Source organism: Temnothorax nylanderi, unplaced genomic scaffold (assembly GCF_030848795.1).
Source record: "Temnothorax nylanderi isolate EJ_2023f unplaced genomic scaffold, tnyl_v1.0 TNYL_tig0005_pilon, whole genome shotgun sequence".
NCBI lineage: Eukaryota > Metazoa > Arthropoda > Insecta > Hymenoptera > Formicidae > Temnothorax > Temnothorax nylanderi.
In genome coordinates, this window is record NW_027249067.1 from 1,336,297 (window position 1) to 1,359,140 (window position 22,844).

At 35.1% G+C, this 22,844-nt stretch overlaps 3 protein-coding genes and 1 long non-coding RNA gene across 4 annotated transcripts; 2 read left to right on the forward strand and 2 right to left on the reverse strand.

Moving 5' to 3' along the window:
- Nucleotides 1-1,424: 1,424 nt before the first annotated feature.
- LOC139775231 (uncharacterized) lies at nucleotides 1,425-9,028 on the reverse strand. Its single transcript, XR_011718768.1, has 2 exons — nucleotides 8,751-9,028; nucleotides 1,425-2,059 (listed from the first exon to the last, which is right to left on the reverse strand). It is a non-coding gene; the product is annotated as an uncharacterized lncRNA (long non-coding RNA).
- Nucleotides 9,029-10,240: 1,212 nt separating this feature from the next.
- LOC139776096 (uncharacterized) lies at nucleotides 10,241-12,926 on the forward strand. Its single transcript, XM_071712580.1, has 4 exons — nucleotides 10,241-10,518; nucleotides 10,887-11,100; nucleotides 11,421-11,582; nucleotides 12,041-12,926. The coding sequence occupies exons 1-4, from the start codon at nucleotides 10,325-10,327 to the stop codon at nucleotides 12,221-12,223; spliced, it is 753 nt and encodes a 250-aa protein (XP_071568681.1). The 5' UTR covers nucleotides 10,241-10,324; the 3' UTR covers nucleotides 12,224-12,926.
- Nucleotides 12,927-13,062: 136 nt separating this feature from the next.
- On the forward strand, nucleotides 13,063-14,945 carry LOC139776104 (spermatogenesis-associated protein 17). The gene is made up of 4 exons (XM_071712591.1): nucleotides 13,063-13,425; nucleotides 13,507-13,796; nucleotides 13,861-13,942; nucleotides 14,064-14,945. The coding sequence occupies exons 1-4, from the start codon at nucleotides 13,306-13,308 to the stop codon at nucleotides 14,334-14,336; spliced, it is 765 nt and encodes a 254-aa protein (XP_071568692.1). The 5' UTR covers nucleotides 13,063-13,305; the 3' UTR covers nucleotides 14,337-14,945.
- Nucleotides 14,816-21,944, reverse strand: LOC139776090 (vitellogenin-1-like). Its single transcript, XM_071712568.1, has 7 exons — nucleotides 21,806-21,944; nucleotides 20,352-21,061; nucleotides 19,260-20,144; nucleotides 18,046-19,093; nucleotides 16,247-17,800; nucleotides 15,536-15,945; nucleotides 14,816-15,415 (listed from the first exon to the last, which is right to left on the reverse strand). Exons 1-7 carry the CDS (start codon nucleotides 21,912-21,914, stop codon nucleotides 15,131-15,133), a joined length of 5,001 nt encoding a protein of 1,666 aa, XP_071568669.1. The 5' UTR covers nucleotides 21,915-21,944; the 3' UTR covers nucleotides 14,816-15,130.
- Between the last annotated feature and the right edge of the window lie 900 nt (nucleotides 21,945-22,844).

The following is a 22,844-nucleotide window of genomic DNA, read 5'->3' on the forward strand; positions in this document are numbered from 1 at the left end:
ACTCGTTTCAGTCGACACAAGAAGGAACAGAATATTCGGCGTACGTTCACTTTGCAACACTCCGTAAACGGATTTCTTTTCGTTCACGAGAAAAGAATTACACGAGCGACTCAGCGACAACGTTTCACGCACGACTCGTACCGACCGTTGAACGTATCACGTATTACTTGCGCGCGCGTCGCCGTCGCCGTCGCCGCACAGTCGGGCGAGAGGTCGCGAGCGCGATTGGCTCGCGAGTCGAGCCCCCGAAACCGGCCAATCACGTTCGGCCGCTCCGAGCCGCCGGCGCGACGCCGCCGCGGCGCACCAGGCGGCATGCTAGGCGCAACCGTTGAACTTGAAAGCAGCGTACGATTAAAGTCACCGCGCGGCCGATTGTTTTTGCCGGTGAGCGGCCTTGCTACTCGTTTCCGTCAACGCTCGGAGTACCGTTATCTGCGGAAGTTATTCGGCTATCATTCTCCCGACGGATTTTGCACAAGTGGCAAGTGTTCGTGCTCCGTGCCCGTCGCCGCGCTCGCGCAGTGCTGTCAGTGCTGATGATGTTATTCGGAACGCGCTCGTTTCTGCGAGTGGCACTCCTGCTCCTCGTTTCGCGGGCCGCGGAAAATCGACTACGCGAGTATTCGCCGTACGTGTTCAACAATTTGTGAGTGTATCATGGTGTATCAAGTGCTCGTCGGAATGAACGTGTCACACGAATCGCTCTCCCGAGACGTCGAGACGAAGGTATGTACAATAATAGTGAACGATTTGCTTTCGTTGTGATATTCGCGAGTGATAATCACGGCATTCGTCCCGTCATGTTCGGACTCTCGAGTGTAGCATTCATTTATCTCGTGTGCTCGTGTCGTGCTTCGCGCTTTGAACGCTGTGCCGGAATTGTCGCGTGATTTGTCTCCGATTCTCTCCGTAGGGAAAAAGAGGGCTGAGTGATATTGTCGTATCGTGTGACTCGAGTAACGCCGTGATACATCGCCCGTGAATGCTTCATATCATAATCTCGTGTATCTCGCGTCGCGTAAGTTAGCGGCCGGTAGTCACGATTCTTCGTCGTGCAAATTAATAATGCAGTTTTACTTTCGCGAGATTTTCGAGTTTGATACCGTACTGTGTGTGTGTGTGTGTGTGTGTGTGTGTGTGTGTGTGTGTGTGTTGCGTGCGATATTTAATTTTCACAACACCTCCACGGAAAGTTCGATTTTCCATGCCTGTAGAGAGGGGCGAAAGTGGCCAATTTCACGCCAGGACTTACTTTCCTCCCCAGGGAAGAAAATTGATACTTTCCACCCGGTATAGCGGGCGGTATTTTCGGTATTTTTGAACCGGCCGCGGCCGCGCGTGTCGGGCCACGTCGCCGCGTAGGAGGGGTAGGCCGTGACGTCACCGCGCGGGGCGCGCCGGGCCAAAGGACGTTCCGTCAATAAGACGTTGATGACGATTTTATTTTCCGGGAATTTAAGTCCTTTCTGCCGCTATAATTGGAATGACATTAATACCTCATACGTTACATGGCTTGATGAATAGAAAATGCAATAACAATTATAATTATCGTCTCGTGTATCTTTTCTTTTAACAATCAAGTAGTTATCTTGATATTATTTCATTACGTTTATTAGTGCCGTAATAAATCTTTGTTTGAAACATATTTTTCGAGAGCGAGATTGCATACAGGAGTGCCAAATATATTTATATTTATACGCGATTGATCAGTCAGATCACTTGCATTCCTGCTTTATAAACCATGTTTCAAGAGTTATATTAGTAAAAAGAAATAATTTGAAAAATTTGATTCAAGTTGATTCTAACGTAGAGACCTTTTTCGAAGAAGTAATTTAAAAGAATATTAATCTGAATAACGAATAAGATGTTCGATGCGCGTGACAATTATTTAATCGATTCGATTATTTTTATGTTACAGAAAATATCCACGCAGAAAGGAGCATCAGCTTCGCATCGAAGGAACACTGGACATCCCGAGCAGCCTGAGAGGAGGAGGAGGTCCGAGGGAGACATCGGGCACCGGCGGGGCAACTTTGGGGTAAGTATCATCTCTTATCTGCATAAAATTAATAGTTTTTTTTTTTATTTATTCGGACTGTTTTATTTCGATAAGCTAAAAATAATTAGAAAAAAAAGGAATTATTTAAAATTTTATAAAAATTTATTTTTGTTAATATTTTTTCCGGAAAATAGATAATTATATCAGTAAACCTAATTGAAAGACGAATTAGATGCGCGTAAAATTATGTGTATCTTTTGAAACATGAATCATTTTCAGCGCCTTTTTAATTTATATCTTTCGTTTTTGTTACAGTATCATCGTAGCTACGTGGCCGAATTACTCCGCCCGTTGCGCATCGGATCGGTGAGTGACGAATTTTTTATAATAGTATGGGGTAATGAATTTGCGAGATTAATATTAGATATATTTATGTATTGTATCCATGTAATAGTACTATAAATAAATGCGACTTCTCACAAATCCGTTGCCCTAAAATGGATAGACTAGATCAGACTAGGCTGAATAATTAATTCTGGAGCATCATTATTTATCGATTTATTGTACTTACGGGAGAATGCACCCGTAAGCACATACGTTATGTCGGTGCATTATTTATTAATGCATCTAATGTTCTTTGTATCGCAGAACATGCGAAGTATACCAGTCGCCTGAAATTTATTTAAATTTGGCGAATTATTTAAATTTGGCAAATATACACCGAGAAGAAAATTATGTATTATCAGTAGCATTAGTCTAATTGGAAATAATCTTGTTAATTCAATACATCATGCTTTTGTTTTAATAAAATAAGTATTTCTTTTAATCAAATAAGTATTGTTTCACTAATACTGTTATTGAATTAATAAGATTTTTTCCAATTGGACTAATGCTGTTAATACAACATTATTTTTTCTCTGTGTATATTTTATTATCAAATATATAAAGATATTAGTCATGATCTTTCTAATACAATATTAAAATCAATTATTTAGATTTATTACATTAATTACATTTATCAAATTTATTTTTAAAATTATTAAGAAATATAGAAAAAGACAAAGAAATAAAATAAAATTTTTCAAAATATAGAATAACATTTTTGGATATAAGATTTTACTTAAGTTTATTGTAACGTTTATATTTCGTGCAGAATAAAAATTTTAAAAATATTTACATTTTTTATACACAATTAAAATAAACAGAAAATAAATTTTTTATAGATAGACAACAGATAGATTAATTACAATTATAAAATTAAAAAATAATAATAGATATAAGTATCTGTAAATAGGGTATAGATAGGTTTAATAAAATAAAATTAATTAATTGATTATATACATAAGAAAATTTTTGATAAAACAATTAAATGTGTTTCTTCATTTTCTTTTCTCTCTCTCTCTCTCTCTCTCTCTCTCTCTCTCTCTCTCTCTCTCTCTCTCTCTCTCTCTTCCTATTCCAAATATTCTTCCAGGATTAAATATTACATAAATTGGTGCAAAAAAGCAAAATGTATTAATAAATTCAATACGCATCAATTACAAATGAAAAAGACCAAAAGATATTTTGATTTACGTTGCATATATTCCGCATGAACCTTATTGTACATAATGTACATACATATATAGATCACACTAAGAAGTGTTAATCGTATTTATTTTTGTTGTATACATATGTATAATGCACCGATTTTATCCTAATCTTTTATAGTCTATTCATGTAGCTTGGCTTTGTATAAACAAAGCAAAATAAAATAACGTGAGATTCAGTGAATATTTTGTTGCGGAACAGAATCATTTTTTATGTAGAATAATCTCAAAGTTGATGGTTTTCATATCAATTATATTGCATTAAAATACATAATATAATCAGTAAAATACATAATATAGATATGTATTTCTGATATGTCATATTAGATATAAATTTGATAACTATTTGCGTTATAATAACGAAATATTTATATAGATATGTATATCTATATATAAGAATTTGTAAAGACAAATGTTACAGCCTAAGAACTTGATAAATTCATTATATTGATTGTAATATATTAGTTATGTGGAGAAATTATTAGTCCCTTTGGATCTCACGTCATTCATAGTCTGAATATCTCACTTGATGTCTAAAGTGAGATTAAGTAACGATTTGTGATTCGGTTCGCGGTTCGGTTCGCGATTCGGTTTATGCAAGCATTATTTGTCCATTCATTTAATAAATAATTGATTGATCGTGTCATCGATTAATTTTTAAATTTCTGTTGTGTCTCGTGTTTCTACATTTTACTATTGAAATCCAGATATTCGCGACTGATTGTGAGATATAATCACGACGATTTTTATTAGAGAACGGGATTAACATAAAATTCTTTCATTTCTTGATGATATATAATTCTATTTTACTTTCCATTGCTGCTGTATAATTCTTGGACGAATACATTAATTACGCGTATTGTTGTGAAATTAAAAGCAAAATTAATTCACTTAATTAAGATTTTATTAACGATCCAACGTAATTGTTTATTTTTTTCCGATATGATTACCGCGCGCTTGTTAACGATCGCAACGATTACGAATAATCGACCGTAACGTTATAATCGTCTGCCGGCGCTGTTAATCAGCCGGCATTGAAGGAGTTTCTCTCTCCTTCTCATTTTCTGGCTGACATGCAGCCAAAATGGATTTGGCCAGTAACAACGCAATAGGTGAGTTCAATAATCTTGGCCAGAAGAAACTACGGAAACTACGCTACATCTTATAAGGTAAGGTCTATAGTGACCAGAATTGAAGGTTCGTAAGGTAATCAAAATACATAAGATAACATACAAAATAATTTGACACACCTGTTTATTTGCCCAAAATAAGGCTATTTTCTTTATATTTTCTCGCATATGTGCGAGATTAGAAAATCCCTCCTCAATTAAATCTCAATCGCGCGCGTGTTAAAACCCTCAATTCTACATTTCCCAAATCTCAAGTGATCATATCACTTTGAGGTATCCCGCTGGATTAACCAGCAAATCAGTTCCCTTATAAATCGTGTCGCGGTCTGAATTAAAGATTTATATTAAATTTATACTGAAAGGAACGAGAGAAAGGAAAGGAATATTTGCTTAAAAACGATATGCTCAAGAATGCTAGTTACGATATGACTTTAAGAAAGAGTAAAGAAAATGCTAGACAAATTTCAAAATTAATTTGATCGTAAAAGGAATACTTGTTCGGTCGACTTTATAGCGCGAGGGTTCAATTTTAACCGGGAGGAATATCAAAAATTTAAAAAGGATATATAGGACATACCAAAAACTCGCGCGTTCGCGTAAATAGGTAAATACTGCATGTATCGAATGTTAGATAAAACAAAAACGCAAGTTTTTCAAAATCGCGAGATAAGAATCCCGATCTCTCTTCGCAGTGCTCTCTGCTAGACGTTATCTACTTCTTTAGCGAAATGAGATCTATTACGTAAACGGACATTTGTCTGATCCATCATTTTTACTTGGCTTTTATGACAGAAAGCTCCGTCAGTTTTAAAATTACAATGCAAGCGGTATCTCGCTTTGCGCTCGACCTTGCACCATGTGCATGCATGTCGATAGAACAGACCAATGATTAAAGATCATAAAGTATTATAGCTCTATCCGGACGGTTGGTAGTTATTCCGCATAAACGACAGCTGGTAAAGCTAGTCTTCCGTTATCGCTTGCTATTTGAATTTTGCACATTTGTGCACCAGTTGCTCGTTATTTGCATCATATATCGTGTACTGTCAGATCGATGCGAAACGTCATTTGCCGTTTTTCCATCAAACTTTGTGTTAAGATTAAAATAAAAAACAAAATTCTTCAAAAAAAGGACTGAAAAATTTATTTTTGGATGAAAAAAAGTACAGCGAAAATCGTGGCAGCAATTTTATTTCAATTTTGCTGAAATCTTCTTTTTATCTTTGTTTGACAAATATGACTTTTATCAATCCAATTTTTATAAGAAGCACAGATGTAATGTCAATATTGAACGAATTGTAGCCAAATTGCTGCTGTTCTCTAAAAATCGATTTCTGTATGTCTTAATCGCAGATAGCTTTAATTACTTTTCCTTTAACAGATGTTAGACCAGACAATACTTGATAGAAAGTCCGTAAGCGAAATACGGAAATTCCACGATAGCAGCGAAAAATAGAATAGCATAACTTAATTAAAAAAAGAAATATTCATGTATTAATAAATGTTAATCTAGGAAAAAATTCCTATTTTTCTCTCAATTTAACAAAATTTAACAAAATTTTTAACCGCGCTTTAGAATACTTAATACATTTTTAATGAATGATTTATGATCGATGCTTTTTTCTACGATCATTACAAGATTCCTGGAAAAGTATATAAAGCCTGTTCCTCCATCGTAACATTAAAATTATGCCAGAAAAAATACTAGAATATCCTGCAAAATCTAGTAGTATTATTTTATCTTGTAAAATTATTTTATATTTTATAATATACTTTAGTTATATATCATTATGTGCATTAGCTAAACATACGTAAGAAACGACAGATATTGGCGTAAACATTGTCATTAATCTCCAAAATAGGCAGCTAGTCAAATGACATTTGGAAGAAAAAAATACATTATGCTGATTATGCATATAAATGAAATAATAAAGCATAGAGCGATGTAATATTAATTCTTTAATACAAGTGTGTATGTGTGTTTAGTACGAGTGCATCGCATAATTAATTTACGTACTCCAACGCGATTTAAGCCGTTGTTCCTTGACATCCTCGATGTGGATTTCTTCGAATTCGACACCACTGTATATAAGCAGGAATTTGACGGGTTTATTACTGTATCGTAATAGCGAAGCTTTATCTTATTATTTTGGAAAGGATACATTACAGTAGAAAGAAAAAAATATAGCTAAAAATGTGACAGTTTTATGACATTTCGTTCTACGTTCGATAAAAATTAAAAATTATTTTAATCTACAGAATTAAGTATGAGCCCGTATTTTACGTTATATAAATGTTAATACTGTTTTAACACAAACAAAAAATTTACGTGTACGTTACAAACTCTGTACAGCGTAAAAGATCGATAATGATTCCATAAGATTAGACGTCGTCTGAAATCTCCCTCGCGCTGTTAGATCCTCCTATTTTGCTAGATCCTTTCTTACAGACTTTTGACCGTTTGGCAATCATTCTTGTTCTTTGTGATAGGTATAGTAAAGGATTGATCACCTAATGAATAGATGGACTTTGATTTGCTTTTCTAGTGTCAATATAAGATGATAATCGGGAAGTTTCTGAAGCTAAATAGTTGTTATTTTAATGGCTAGCCTGAATAAAATAAACTTTTTATATTCCTGTTTTTATATTTTTGGCTTGATAATAAATTCTTAGGTAATACAGACTTAATAAAATTTTTATGCAAGAATTCTTTGCATTATTTATGGAATGATGACCTAATCGTTTATGGAGCACGCATTTATCGCGCATTCTTGTTTTGTATTTTGTTTTATAGCAAAAAAGTACTTATGAGCTATTAGAGTCACAAAATAGCGGCTTCTGAGGAAGAGCGAGAGAGAGAGAGAGAGAGAGAGAGAGAGAGAGAGAGAGAGAGAGAAAAATGCTAATTACATATTATATGTATACTAGTTTGACCACATTATATATTCTCTTATTTTTTTAAAATCTGCTGTTTTTTTTTTACAAAATAAGCATATCCAATATTTATCAGAATACAATTCATTAGCTTAATATGCTATAATTGTCTACAGTAATCAAGTAATATTCCTTTAAAATTAAGTTTAAGAATTCATGCGTTTTAACGAATAATCTGCAAAGTATTTAATCTTACGAACAAAAGCATATATTACGCGCTTTGATCTTTAGCAAAATAGTAAATGTTTTTCCTCAAATATCTATCTCAATAACGATATAATATACTGTTTTATAATTATCATATCGTTCATACATCTGTAAATATAAATTATATATTTGCACCGTGGAACTCCAAAAATTTAGCTGTAATATGAACGAAAATTGCAGTATATTTAGCAAAGCATATATCAAAAGTTTAGATATAAACTTGATAGATAACGACAGTAGATTTTAATCATATTTACTTTATGTAGAAAAAATTATTTTCTATTCTTATGCAATTTCTAACTTAATTGACTTTTCGCACGTAGGAAGCAATTGGTTACAGCCGGTCTATGCGAAAAAAGCATTTCCCTGTTTCGATGAACCGAGCGTAAAGCTATATTTCATATAGGTACGTCTCGTTTATTCGAAGCGGTCCACCAGTACAAAGTCTAACGTGGCAATTTTAATGAGTCACGTCGGAAAAATTTTATGTGTTACGTGATTTGTGACAGGGTTCGATTAAATAGCTAAATGTGAACTCTGTTCAAACCACGAATTAACAGAAAAACGTTCACAGAGAAATATCTATATATAGAAAGTCAAAGCAGAATTTATATAGAAAGTCAAAAGAAGCTGATTAACAATAGCGAGTTGGTGATCGCATACTCTTACCTAATCTCTCTTTCTGTTATCATGGAGAATTGGGACTTGACGTGACACAAAAATTATTTACAATGGAAGATTTTAGTTCGTCGATAAATTTGCAGAGTATAATATGGATGTCTACATCCGATTTCGAACAATACGAACACTAGCTTTTAATTCACTTTAATGAACGGATACTAAACGCGTAATCCCCGATTTCATCTCCCCTTCGATGTTTCCACTTACACGAGAATAAGTATCTGAATGTAGATATATGCACCGTGAGTTTTGATTGACGGTATGTATCGTAAGCTCGGCTGGAACGTCGACAGTGAATCGTTCGGTAACAGGTTGACAATGTTCTGAATTTTATTTTCCCTTCGCTCGACGTCAATCAATAGCCTTTGTCGTGTCTCAAGGGAACTACGCGCGATAATTCCGCATGCGGCTTGCAGCGTCGTTCACAAGCGTTAGAGCTGTCTCGCTTTTGTCGGCAACAGCCTGAGAGAATTTGTAAATAACGACAGCGCGAAACGATTCCTACAGCCTGACATTTGTTCAATCACGTATTCCGGTAAGAAATAGTATTTGAAAAAAATACGTAGATATGAATTCCGGATTTTTACAATAACGACATTGCTAGTTTTGTTGTACGGTCGAATGATACTGAAGCTATATATTTGAGAATTTGTAGCAACAATTACTGAAGGAAACTGATGTTCACGAGATAGAAAGATTAATTAATGTTCGGCAGTGCAGAAAATGAGACTGTTCTTTGTGAATCAGTAAATTAATCACGAAGGGATAAAATGTTGTTTATCGCAATATGATCTACTGTTTTTATCTATTTTGATACGAATGAATAAAGCTTGAAATAGTTACGGAAGCTAATCTGAAACGGTTGTTTTTTTCTTCCATATCAGGTATCTGGCATGGATAATGCAATTGCCGTGATAGTATCTCTGTTTACCAGAATAAATTGAAACAATCAAAGTAATTAGTATGATTAATAAGAGTAAATAAGAATAGCTTGTATAGTAATATGCTTTATTACTACTATCAATTATTCAAAACCTTGCGTTCCTTCGATAAACATCCGGAAGCAGAGATAGGAACACAAAGATAAACGCTAGCGAGAAAGTAGAATTTAATGTCGCCTAATTTCGAATAAATTTACAGAGAATCAATGGCTAATAATGCGAGTCAGTGGTTGCGATCGGATTCATGTTCTGTGTTCGAATATTTTAAGGATTATTTATACATATATATATATATAATATTGTTTTATTGTTAATTTGCGTTATTATCAATTTAGAACCAAAGAGATAATAATTAAAAATCATGGAATAAATATATGTGAATAAATATATAATAATGCTCTATCTAATAAATATTTTCTAGACAACTAAATTTTTTTTTAATGGATAAAAAACATTTCTTGAGAATTACTTTTAAAATAAATATAATTTTTTTCATCCAGCCTTTGATATTCCCCCGACGGGAACGTGCTTTAGTTATCACCTGTTAAATTTTAATAAATCGACAAACATTCGGCAAATCGATAAATGATGAGAAATTAGTCGATCGGCGAATGCAGCTCGCATCTTATTGCGACAGCATTTGCTGGCGCTCCAATGTTCGCGTAGCACGAAATACATGACACGTACGCGTTGGTTATCGGCTTTATCGAAACTTCTTTCGTTACTGGGCTATCGGAATTGGCATAAACAACCGGCAACGTCGGTGTTTGCCGCCTCTGGCATCTGTGAACGATACACAGTCTGACAGACAACACAGTTGTCGCCCATCATCCGGCCTCGATGCCTTCTTCATTTTCGGCTGAAATGAACGGGACCGTGCACTACGCTATGGTGGCCTTGCGAGAGAAATCCGATTGTAAAATCATCGCGGATTATTCCGTGGATCCAAATCCGATCTATCGTACTATTGCCCTCGGTACCATTGATGGCGTGAGAACCGTCGAGGATGACAAAATTAGCGTCGATAAGAGTAGGTAAGATCTTTTAGACTCATGCGTATAATAATTATGTGCGAAAAATAATATACTAATTTAAATTTGAGTGACACAAAAAAGAAACAATATAACTTATAGATTTATACATTTCAAGCGGCAAAGCGGCAGATTTCGCGTGACAAATTTGTTTTTCACACTTACAATTAGAGAAGCGCATTAAATTATGAGATATATCATATAGCGATTATACAGCAGTTTTTCCTGTTATATTAATAAACTATTTGCTGAAATCGTTGACAAGTGTGATAGGTCGCAGGATTAATTAACCCACGATAAGATTAACGTGCCTCATTACTGTCAGTCTCTTATCCGCGGTGCAACGGGTATAAAATCCAATTCTTCCGTAGGTACACAGTACACATATTGATTGGGGATCTTTACTATGTCTGTTTGACATCGAAAGTGGATTGTCCTTCATCAGCGATATGGGTAGAATCGTGCTGTCAAATATTTCTGCAGAGAGTGAGGAGCGTGTATAAAGAATTACCACTGGCGGATCTATCGAAAAATCTGATCAATCTCGCAGAAGATGATCTCTCAAAACCGTTAAAAAAAATGATTGTAAGTGATAAAACAATTTTATAGCAAGAGAAGCTAGCATAAAGTTTACAAAAATTTTTAAATCAAAATTTTAAATAAAAATAAATTAAAAGAAAGCAATTTATGAGCTATTTAAAGTGTGTTGAACTTTTTGGCTAGTCTTAATAATAGGGAATAGTTAAACTGGAGCACAAGATATATATTCGTAATTTCAGATTCTATAATAGCTTCTCTCTAAAATAAATGGTACTATTGCGCATAAATGTATATAGATAAAATGTATATAGAGAAATAGATAACAATATCGACATACATGAAAAACGGAATTGACATTATTTTAGGAAGAATATAATCAGGGTAATGGTTGTAAGAATCTGACCTCAAAGCTAGAGGAAGAATTGGTTGAGGTACGTCGAATATTGATGAATGGAGTCCAAAAGTTGATTGATAGGGGCGAAAGGTTAGACGTACTCATCCGAAAGACGCAGAACCTCGAAATTTCGGTAAGAAAATCTCGATACATTTTCCTTTGCCTTTCTCATCTCTTTTCTCTATATAGGCTTTTGACAGGAGGGCTCGTAAACATGAAATATGAAACATCAATCAAAAACATAAATTGTAACAATCGCGGCGCAATGTTTCCCATTAATACTCGAGTTAATTAAAAGTTGCCGATTCGTATTAATAATTCATAGAAATTTTGTATTGAAATCGCTGATATATTCAGTTAATACACCCTTCTATATGTTTATGACCTCCATAATGGGAAACGTCTCTGCACCGAATAATCGTAACCGTGTAACGTAGTTTCTGGCATGCAGCTAATTATAAATGCTATAGCGAAGAAATGAATTAATCTTAAACGCAGGGTCGCGCAACTTCCTGACCTCGACAAACCTATAGCAATCGCTTATCGCGTTACCGTTGCAATACATAACATTTGTGAATATTCTTATTACAGTCGCGGGATTTCCACGTAGTGTCAAGGACTCAACAAAAGAGAAACAGTAGCCTGAAGATAGCAATCGTAACGTCAGCCTGTATGTTCGTGTTGGTCATATTATTTATAGCTTTGATATATTGGTTTGAATTTTATTGTAATCCTTATACACATGGTACATTAATGACTACTCGAACTAACTAGGAAACTAGAAAACTTTAAATTACATCCAGATGACGACAACAATTTAAAAATCAGTTATATTAGAAAATAAAGATCAAAACATCATTATACGTACGATAAAGCGAGCGTAATTGATTCGACATCATTCATTCGACTTGGCAAACAATGACAATACAACGCGAGAGAAGGAGAATATTATGTGGCTTTCCTCGCCTACTGTTTGTAGCACAATGAATACAAGATATATATCCATAGAATCAATATAATATTCAACTACTTTATCAATTAATGCTGTACTATTAATATTTAAACAAGAATAATTGTACATACTTCGTGGTCAGAGTAGTTGCAATACTTTTTTTAATAAGTTCAGGAACGCGCATTTAGATTCAGAATAAGAACTACTTCCCTATTACAGATTTCTCGCGGCACATAATACTTATAGTTTAATGTATGCAACACATTTGTATGTATGTGCAAGTTTGACAATATATCATTACCCATTGCATATAACTGAACATTGCACTTAACTTTACAAACAATAAATAATATGTTCCACCATACATACATAACATATACATACATATAAAACTACATGTAAAAATCTTGACCATATTCTTGAAAAGAGTTTAATATTTAAAAAATTGTACAATTTCTATTAAATTCGTATTTTTATATAAAAATTTGTATAACAGATCTTGTAAATAAATGCAATATCTTTCTCTTTTCTAATTATCAAATTCTCCTAGCTACAAACTAATTCTATTTTCTAATGAGAACTTGTGCTCCGAAAATTGATAAAATTACTTCTCTTTTGCCTGTTACTTAACACTTATATTGTGTAAAAACTTATGTGTTATTAACCAACCTAATATATGAATCGTCGAAATTCACGACATTCGTTCACAATATGAAGTATGATATGCTTCAAGATGATCAATTAGCATTACGGAAAAGGAGCCACAATTAGATGCGAGTATCGACCTTATATCTTTTTTTAAAGTAGAAACTATAGAAATACAAAATTATGATCTCTGATTTAATTTCGTATATTCTAATATTTATTAAATAGTGATTTCTGTGTAAATAAATATATTAAAAGAATGGCGTCGCTGTTAAGATTTGCGGTTAATCCTGTTGAACTGCGGAATGCAATTAAAATTAAACACGATTTAGCCGAATCATCAAGACTTGTGCATTTTATCGCTGCTCGTAAGATTCAGGTTAGTCATAATCCGGCTGTATTAATACAAGATATATAATATATTAATAGATGTACATTTTTAAAAACTTCTAACGTCCAGGCTTGGTTCCGCGGTATTATCACCCGCAATCATCTTCGTAAACTTCACGAAAACGCAACGGTTCTGCAACGTCATTGGCGCGGTTATCACGCCAGGATGTTCATTAATCAGTATTTAGCCGAACGTGTTCGCCAGATGTGGCAACATCATTACAATAACATGGCAACGAGGATCCAGGCCGTTTGGAGAGGCTATTGGTCCAGAAAAACACAGATCAACTTTTTGCAATTGCAACAATGGTTGAGGAACGTTTACACGAAGAACAACGAGACTTTAGAGAATATGAAAAAGTATGTTCTCGCACATATGTTCTGTTAGGCTCGACAATATTAGCGATACACTGTCTTATTGTAGATTTAGACAAGGAGAGCTCGAGCACGCAGAAAGCGTGACTGAACAAGAAGCAATGCTCTGGATTTTATTTATCTTGTTCAAGGTAAAATAATAAGATTTAAGTGCTAACATTAGAGATTAGATCTTTGCAATTTGCACATCTACACTTTACGATATATGTAACATTAATATCTAAACATTGCTTACACATTATGTTCCTAAAGCTGCATCATCTGTTGAGAACAAAGTGCCGTCCAGGTGTCATCACGAGAATTGACAAAACTCGCTTCGTGTACATCGAGGAAATGTTAAAGTGTCTCGAATACGATCAATATATCTCAAAAGCAAGATCTGTTTGCAGAGACTGTCAATTCGTTCGTAAACCTTCTTTAATTTTTCGCGGCACTTATTTTGAAAGATGCGAGAAAGAGATTCGCGAGTTTGAAAAGAGTTTACTTGCCGAGAACGTGTCCAATTTCAAAAGTACAATTACGTAATTTTTATTATAAATTGATCTCATATTTTATACAAAGCACACGGTTTCACAATTTTAATTAAAATATTGCCTTTTTTTTTGTAGATCAGCATTTCAAAGAGGACAGTAGAATTATGATAAAAAATAAACGTTTAGGCCATCAGCAAAAAAATAAATATTCCGGAAAGTGCTTTCATCAAAATCTCACATATATGCAACCGAACAAATTATATGAAGCTATTAACAAAATGGACTGCCAATTGAATCAGTTTCGCTTAATTTGTCCAATTCACAATCTTATCTTTTAAAAATTTATATTCATATAAGCAGGAAAAGTCTAACATAAGTTTAAACAAAAATATTCATTGCGCAAAATCTAATTTTGTTTTTAATCGAAATTTAAATATATAAATTTAAAAATAGGAGATGTAATCTCTTATGTTTTAATTTCTAATCTACTTGATTATATGTCGTATTTGAGAAAAGAAACAAAATTATTAATGACATTTTGAAAACACATAAGTTTATTATTAATCACATATAATTACAAATAGCAAAATAGCACGTACATATTTATAAAAATTTAGATAAATATAAAATAAAGAATATAACAACATTGAAAGTTTTCGACTTGAAGATAGTTTCTTCGGTCCAATTTTTGCTTGTTTCTGCGCTTAAATTGGAGGAAAACCTTCTTTATTATTATATGCATAATAAAACGGGTACTTTTCACTATTATTCCGTAGGTTTACAACTCTTGCAGGCTCTGATAATGAAACAATACGATTATTGCTTTTCACGAATATATTAGTTATCTTAATGATAGCTCCATCTTCTGTTCTTGTTCGGAGACCTTCCCGCTTCTCTATCACTAATGACATCGCTCGGGCGAGGCAACCTCGAAATGCACGTGGATTGTTCGGCTTTTTGTTTGTTCTGCAAAGCGGGTCCTTGACAATTCTCCTCAGTTAGGGCATATGTGGCGGCGAATTCTTCGGGCTTCGTCACAATGCAATTTTTAGGAACGATGAAATCATTGTCGGAACGCAAGTCGTAGTTGCCGCAAAGACCGCGTACGGAATTGAGATATTTGAAGGACGACTAACAACAGATATATACATTTCATTATATTTAAATTTAATGTATACCAAGTCCAGTCATAATTATACTAAGTGCAGTCTATTTTATGGTATGCACAACTTGCTTTATTTTTTTACTTACATGAAGTAGGATACGTTCTCCGTCATACACAGCGTAGATCTCATGTTCGCTCGAGAAAATTGCGATCATTCCGTCCAGTCGATAGATTTCGAAGGTGTCTTCTTGGTGGGTTTTATTACCCGAGATGTCAACTATCCGACCGTTAACCGTAGTTTCGAGATCATTACCTGATTTCTTCAGATAAATTTCTCGATTATCTAATATCATCCGGATCTGTTTGCTGCCGTCATCCATTTCTCGTGCCAGAATCATCACCCTCAAACATATCGGAATATTCATAAGTTTTTCGGTATTAAAAGGACTCCCTTTTGGATAAGTGGTCGTCATCACGTGCCAACAGTTCCCCAATTTCAAGGGATAGACCTTTTCGTCAAAAGTAACAGCTTGAGTTTTGTCCAGAACGCACACAGCTGCAAAAAAAACCTCATGTTATTTTAATGCTATATAGTCAATTCTAATGTTATGTATATATATTATATAAATAATTTATGTAATATTTCACAAGACATTTTGCATATTGTTGTCAACAATGATAAGTTAAGAAAACCTTAAAAGGTCGAATATGATCGTGATTATAAAATAAAATCATCAGTTGTCGCTATAACGAATGCAATCTTGTTTTCATAACACCCGATATGACGTCAGTGCGGTAAATTTTTACTTACGATGTTTACTATCAAATATTATTTTTTACAAAACTCTATAACTTACATCCGTCTGTGTATTCCTCGAGAATGTTTGAGATATTGAATTCTTTTTCGGAAATGTCTTTCAAAGAGAACTCAACGTCCATGTTCGAAGTGCGCAAGGAAATTTTCGCATCATTGTTATCGGGCTGCATTTTTATCTCTATATCGATAGTGTTCTCGTTAGCACTTCCCCAGATTGGCATCTCCATATTTCCTTTGGAAACAAACATCTTGATGAAAAGGATCATTTTGTTGGCAACCGTATAGATTTGCTCCGAGTCCGTGTCTATTGACATCATAAAATGATCTTTCCGATTGACTAAATCGCTGGCTCGCTTACAAGTTGGCGTCCAAATGTTGCCTTTTTTAATCTCTTGCTGACAGTTCTCGACTATCTCGGATCTCATTGCCATCCGCTTGGCATCGTCTGTACGAGTCCAATTTCCTTTGAGTCTGATCGTCTGTCCGTTCGCGCTACTTCCATCTCGCATCTCAGCTTTAAATTCAGACTTCGGCATCTGTTCGGTTGCCTTGTTAAAGTTTAGGGGAACGCTGCGTGATGACTGCTCGTATCCAATGGTGCAAAACTCCAGGAAGACTTCTCCGTCGCTTGGCGATTGGATATTCCAATATAAAAGGACCTGATGCTTGTCATTTACGCGGCTGGTTGCCCCAGCGAGAGTGAGAACGTGTTGATTATCCTCAGTAAGAATACTTAGGTCGTAAACATAATTGACGGCAGATTTGACATCTTTGCTGACTTCCTTTAGGAATTGTGCTTTTCTCGCCTCGCTTTCCGGCTGTTGGTCGACTGTTGCAGGAATTGTTGCCTCTGAACTGTCGAAGTCAAACGTCTCTAAACTATCGAGAGTTATGTTTACTTGCGCTGCCGTGAGATACACGATTATGTCGAATTTTTTGTAATGGGCGCCACTATTCCTAAATACCTTAGCAATGTCGCCAAAGGCTTCAATTCCCATTTTCTTCGAGGTTTCAGTGTCAAATTGATCACTTCTTGCCGCGAAGATCGCACTGCCTAGCGCGAATTCTATTTCTTGCGGTTCCTTCGTGGTCACCAAGCGCGTGTCATTGCTGGAGGGAACAGGCATATGAGACAAAACGATGTGGCTTGCGGTATAAGGAACGACGCTATGGTGAATCGCCATATGCCCGGTGCCGTATCGATAATATTCGCGGGGATGTATTTCAATCTGAAATGTATTCCTTTTTTCCGATTTTTTGACACTTAAACCGGCTGGTATGAAGATTTGTGTGTTTATATCGATACCGGCAATGTATTGCCTATGCTCGAAAGGCGTTACGAAACCAATTCTGCTCTGGAGCTTTTCGCTTGATAGTACATGGCCCGCCACTGTTAGTTCTAAAGATGCATTTTTATCTGTGAGTGCTTTTCCGCTGCTAATTCTTGCTAATTTCGGTATCGTTAAGGTATACATAAACGGCAGGCCGCTTTCAGTCGGGAATCCCAGCGTCATGTCGTATTGGTAGAGGTAATGCACGTTTCTGGATTCAAAATCTGAGGCTGTCTTGAGCGATTCGAGATACCTTCCCCACGCTGTAATACAACAATAGTAATTATTTATTATTGTTATTGCAATGTCGAAAGCAATGAAAGAAATCCTTCCCTTATGGAAGAAGCTACTGTAGTTGCGAAAAAAGCACACAAACCTATAGCAAAAATGTAGCAATTATTGTAATATTGACTATAATTTCGAGTACTTTTTTCACAACTACAGTAGTCTTTCAGATCTTTCTGTAGTATTTTTCCATAAGAATTGAAATAAATTTTAGATTACTTACTATCGAAGATTTCGTCAAACGTATTATTGTCGAGGGGATAGAAGCTTGAAGAGAGTATACTGTCAATGAAAACATTTCCTTCGAACTGTTCCGGATTATCGGGCTTAATACCAAGCTTCTCAATAGTCTCTTCAATAATCGATTTCTTTTCTGTATTTTTTAACCAGGTCTTCTGGTACCACATATCTGATAGCAATTCTCTGATGTGCGACACTGTATACATTAGTTTTGAGGGGGGGAAATTGAAGCCACCGAAAGATTGATGTATATCAAAATATACACCTTTAGGGATAATATCGTTGTCCACGCTACCAATTGTCTGAACAATAGTTGTTTGATCAATATTTAAATAAGCGCTAATCACTTTCCGAAAGATGCTTTGAGAGTCATTTTCATAAATGCGAGGATTCAATAGCTTTCTAGCGATACGCGCCTTGTTAGCGAGAGATTGGAACTCCGGTTGCTTCAAATCAGCAAGCATCTCTATACTAGTCTTGACGGCAGAATTTACGTGACGATCTTCATCCTGATTAGTGAGTTCCGCCATTCGCTGCAACATACTCAGAGGTGGATTGGTCTTCATTATGACGTAGACAGCTGCACAACGTAACTCGTATGCCTCCATCATATTCACGTAGATCTTGTAGGCGACGGATCTGGCGACTCTCGGAAAGTTTTCGCCTAATCTGTTTAACGTGATGACCATCATCAAACGTTGGAACTTCGATACCGGCAACGTGCCCTCCAGATACGGCTCAAAGACGGAGAGTACTTTTGGATGACCAAAATTACCCAACGCCATAATGTACGTTTGTATTCGAAGACGTTCGCTTTCATTGATGGCTTCTCTCAATTGAGTGGCCATATATGGAATATAAGTTTCCAGAAGTGCATTGTCATGTTTGGAGACCGTACGACCGACACCGTACACCGAATAGTAGATAGATGACTTGTTGTTTTGAGTGTAACGGACCAATTCGGCAAATGACAAAGGTGCGGTTGTGTTCAAAAATCTCTGTTTTCTTACTTGTTCATCAGTGATCAATTCCTACACAGAAGTTGAACATTGAAATTAATCTTTACATGTAAATGGTAAATTGCTGGTACAAAATATTTGAACGATGAGAGATTTGAAAGATTAAAGATCTTCTGATTTCTTACACATTGTTTTAATACATATACATATGTTAAATACTAATATAATAAATACTTACGAAAAACGCATTGATATATTCAGCCGTAGGTGTAAGTGCGACTTTGGGAATTCTCGGAATGATATCTGCCGCTTGCATGCTCCCGAGTTTCTTGTTTATTACCCAGTTTTTGATGGTGATGAGAGCAGGCCCAGTTCCGGCCTCTGTAACGGCGTTGCGAAAGACATCCCATGCGGTTTGGTTGTATAATTTCTGGTATTCTTTAGTAAAAGATGTGTTATAATCGCGGAGCAACTCGGACAATACGTTCTCTAGTTCAGTTATCTGCTCGACATCCATGGTACGGATCAATCTGACCAGAATTGTGAATCGCTCTAAGATATCTGTGAATGGCTCCCGCAACATATCATCAGGGAAATTCTCCATTTTACTGGCTATCCAAGTAATCAGGCGGGCCGCAGCAGAATTCTCTTCATCCTTCACGAGGCTCTTGTCTTTGTCTCCGAAGAAAAAAGGCAATATTGGACTCTTCGGAGCGTCGTCTAATTTCGGTTGCAAGTCGCGCTCTCCATTGTTGGAGCTCGAATTACTTAAAGAACTGCTGCTGATGTCATCGTTGATGTGACTTTCCTCACTAGAACTGTTAGAACCACGGTTCTCGGACGACCGAGCCGCTAAGGGACCTCGACTGACGCTGTGCTGGCTAGAGAACGGATCGTTGTAAGTGTACACTAAGTTTCCGGTTGACACGAGATTGTTGGACACGGGCATGAGGTTGGAGATCTCGCTCATTCTGTCCAAAGTTAGGTTTACTGTAACGAAGACAGCGCCGGAGTACGTATCTTGAATTTTAGAGCTGACGAATATATTGTTTGTCGTCACGGACGATTGAATAGTAAAATGTGTCAGGTTTCCCGAGACGATAATACGACTCGTAGATAATCTCTGTAACAAATATACGATCGCAAAAATAAGTTTCACTCTTTTAGCTATGTGTGCGTTTTTATTTTAATTATGTATAGAAGAGCGTATGTATAGAAATAACAACATTCGAGAGCATTTCGCCAAATCTCTTTCTTCATATAATTCTCAATTATACAAGATTTTATCAGCTCAAGTGTTATGACAGTTATCAGTCAAAATCCAACTCACCGAGAGAAGTCCATCGTTAGATTCCGGTCCCCAATTCATTTTACCGACGATACCAGAACGATAAGCCATTCGCTGCTCGCATCTAGTGTAATTTTTCGTCTTCGTAATATCGATAAGAAAGCCACTCTTGCGGAAATTTGGTAAAGGTACTAATTCTGGCGTCTTGAAGAGAGCATTTAAAGACAGTGGCATAATATCGTAAACAACCTCGCACTTGCCGCCGACAGAGTCCTCCATGACTTTAAATGTACCGAAGGGCTGGTTATCATCGGGCTCTTGTGTGCCCCTGCCCCCTATCGCATTCTCGCCCTGAATGTCAATCTGCAGCTGACTCACGATACTCTTGAGCAAATTCACCTCCCAAGTAGGCATATCTTGATCGACCAATACATCTTGGATCACTCCGTTCTTGAGCTTGATCTCGAAGGGCTTTTCCGACATGGAAAGCTTTTGAAGTTTAAGGTTGTTGACCTCAGCGTCATTCCAACCTTCCGGAAATACTTTGTGCACGGGAGCATACTGCGTGTGGGAAAGTACAGCCTGCAGTGTGTCTGACGATTTCACCTGAACCGTGAGACCACCCTTTATATAAACCCCAGAGAACTGATTAGCTAGCTTGTCTAAGACCGTCAATGTATGACTTTGTATAAGAAAGTGATATTCGTTTCCAGTTTCCCAAGCATGTTGATGATCGGCTACGGCTGATCCAACTACCGAGAGAAAAAGCCGTCATTTTTTATAAGCATATTTTAGTAAATAAAATATAATATGTAGTTTATGTAAAGAAATGAATGATGAAAAATGAATACAAAATTTTATTATATTGTTTATTTTATTTGCATATGTATATAAGCTTAAAATCCCTTGCACACTGTATATCTACTAATATGTTTCTTGTAATAATTAACACGTTTAGATTAATACTTTTTTGTACGTATACAATTTATATACAATACTTATTGTTTCTTTTAAAATTTTTGTTGCAGTTTTATATTATCAACAAATTATTTCTGTGAAATATCTCTTGCTCAACTTCTTCATTTACAATAGTATTTTTATAAAAATTCTTATTTCTCTATTTTCACACATATTTTTATTTTGATGTAATCATATCTGTAGGTTATTAAATTTTATACAAATTAATATATTATATTATTAATAATATAATTATATTATTAATTTTATGAATAAGAAATTTGTAGTACTATATTAAAAGAGGATGAACTTCCATAAGTTTGAATACATTATAGTAATTAAAAAGAAAAATAATACATAGAATTAAGTTTCAAATTTCACAATATAATCACTTTACCACGCAATAAGAAAAATTCTTTTAGACACGAATTAAACACAAAATTCTTTTAGACACGCATTACACAAAAGACGAAAGAAATGACGTTATCGTACAATTTTTGTAGAAATTAACATTATTTATGATATTGACGTTTACTTACTGATTAGGAGAAATGTCAGATACAACCACATGATATTACGTGGATAGTACCAGATGCAAAATGGGAGCTCCCGCTTCTTAATCGGATTTATATACGCTTCGTGTGTCATGTCAGCTTGACCTGCGCGACGCGATGTTACATTGATTTAGATTCCAACTTGAACTTAAAACTGTATTGTTCCGTGACACGTGATAAATTATTTTAACCTTGTACACACTAAAATTGCACTTGGAGCATCCGTAGTGTAATCGAGTGTGATTGAGAGTAATTCGCCATAATGTATACTTGGAAAATTGAAGACGAGATCGTGACGCACTTTATATTTCCCAGCAGAGCAATGACTTCGCCTAAAAACATATATGATTCAGTTTACCAATTATTCAACAAATATCCGTATTTATTAATAATTTACTTTACAATCCCTATTAGAACTAATTAAAATTTATTATGATAATAATGGCTCGATATCGAGATATAATCAAAAATTAATCAAGAGATGCTGTTCACAATATTATAAAGTCCTAAAATTCATATAATTCTTTACACGACATTCTTGTGATAAAAATTAGAAAGAAATTAATTTATATTACAAATTACGCTTAGTATCCTTAAAATTTAAGCGGTTAATGTTTATATGCATTATCGATTTCTTATATAAATTTCTTAGAATTTTTAGATCATAACATTTACATGGAAATTGTAATCTTTTGCAGACGTGTTTCCGTAACATATATCAAATTCCCGTTATTTAGTCAATAAATAACAAGATACTGCATAGGTTCATAATAGGTCACTGATAATCTTTTAATATGTGAACGTCTCTATAGTCTACTATACTTCAAGAGAATATTTGCATAATGATCATTACTGTTTTGCTTTGTGAATTAATTACTTAACAGTTTTACATCGTCTACTAGCCATATTTTTCACTTTTCTAACAAAGCATGGTCAGTTATTAAAAATAGGACAAGATTTTGTCTCTCTAAATGTCAGCTTTTCAAAGGGAGAGAATAATAGAAAATTATCCATTATTTCTATT

What these genes read in the sequence shown, in the direction of transcription:
- LOC139776090 (XM_071712568.1), bottom strand. Translation starts at nt 21,914, where the DNA reads ATGACACACGAAGCGTATATAAATCCGATTAAGAAGCGGGAGCTCCCA. An exon ending in GTTTGACGAAATCTTCGATA is followed by an intron (nt 17,801 to 18,045) that starts GTAAGTAATCTA and finishes GTTGTATTACAG; the next exon opens with CGTGGGGAAGGTATCTCGAA. An exon ending in CGAGGAATACACAGACGGAT is followed by an intron (nt 15,946 to 16,246) that starts GTAAGTTATAGA and finishes TTTTTTTTGCAG; the next exon opens with CTGTGTGCGTTCTGGACAAA.
- LOC139776096 (XM_071712580.1), top strand. Translation starts at nt 10,325, where the DNA reads ATGCCTTCTTCATTTTCGGCTGAAATGAACGGGACCGTGCACTACGCT. An exon ending in AACCGTTAAAAAAAATGATT is followed by an intron (nt 11,101 to 11,420) that starts GTAAGTGATAAA and finishes ACATTATTTTAG; the next exon opens with GAAGAATATAATCAGGGTAA. An exon ending in CGCAGAACCTCGAAATTTCG is followed by an intron (nt 11,583 to 12,040) that starts GTAAGAAAATCT and finishes TTCTTATTACAG; the next exon opens with TCGCGGGATTTCCACGTAGT.
- LOC139776104 (XM_071712591.1), top strand. Translation starts at nt 13,306, where the DNA reads ATGGCGTCGCTGTTAAGATTTGCGGTTAATCCTGTTGAACTGCGGAAT. An exon ending in TCGCTGCTCGTAAGATTCAG is followed by an intron (nt 13,426 to 13,506) that starts GTTAGTCATAAT and finishes TCTAACGTCCAG; the next exon opens with GCTTGGTTCCGCGGTATTAT. An exon ending in ACTTTAGAGAATATGAAAAA is followed by an intron (nt 13,797 to 13,860) that starts GTATGTTCTCGC and finishes GTCTTATTGTAG; the next exon opens with ATTTAGACAAGGAGAGCTCG.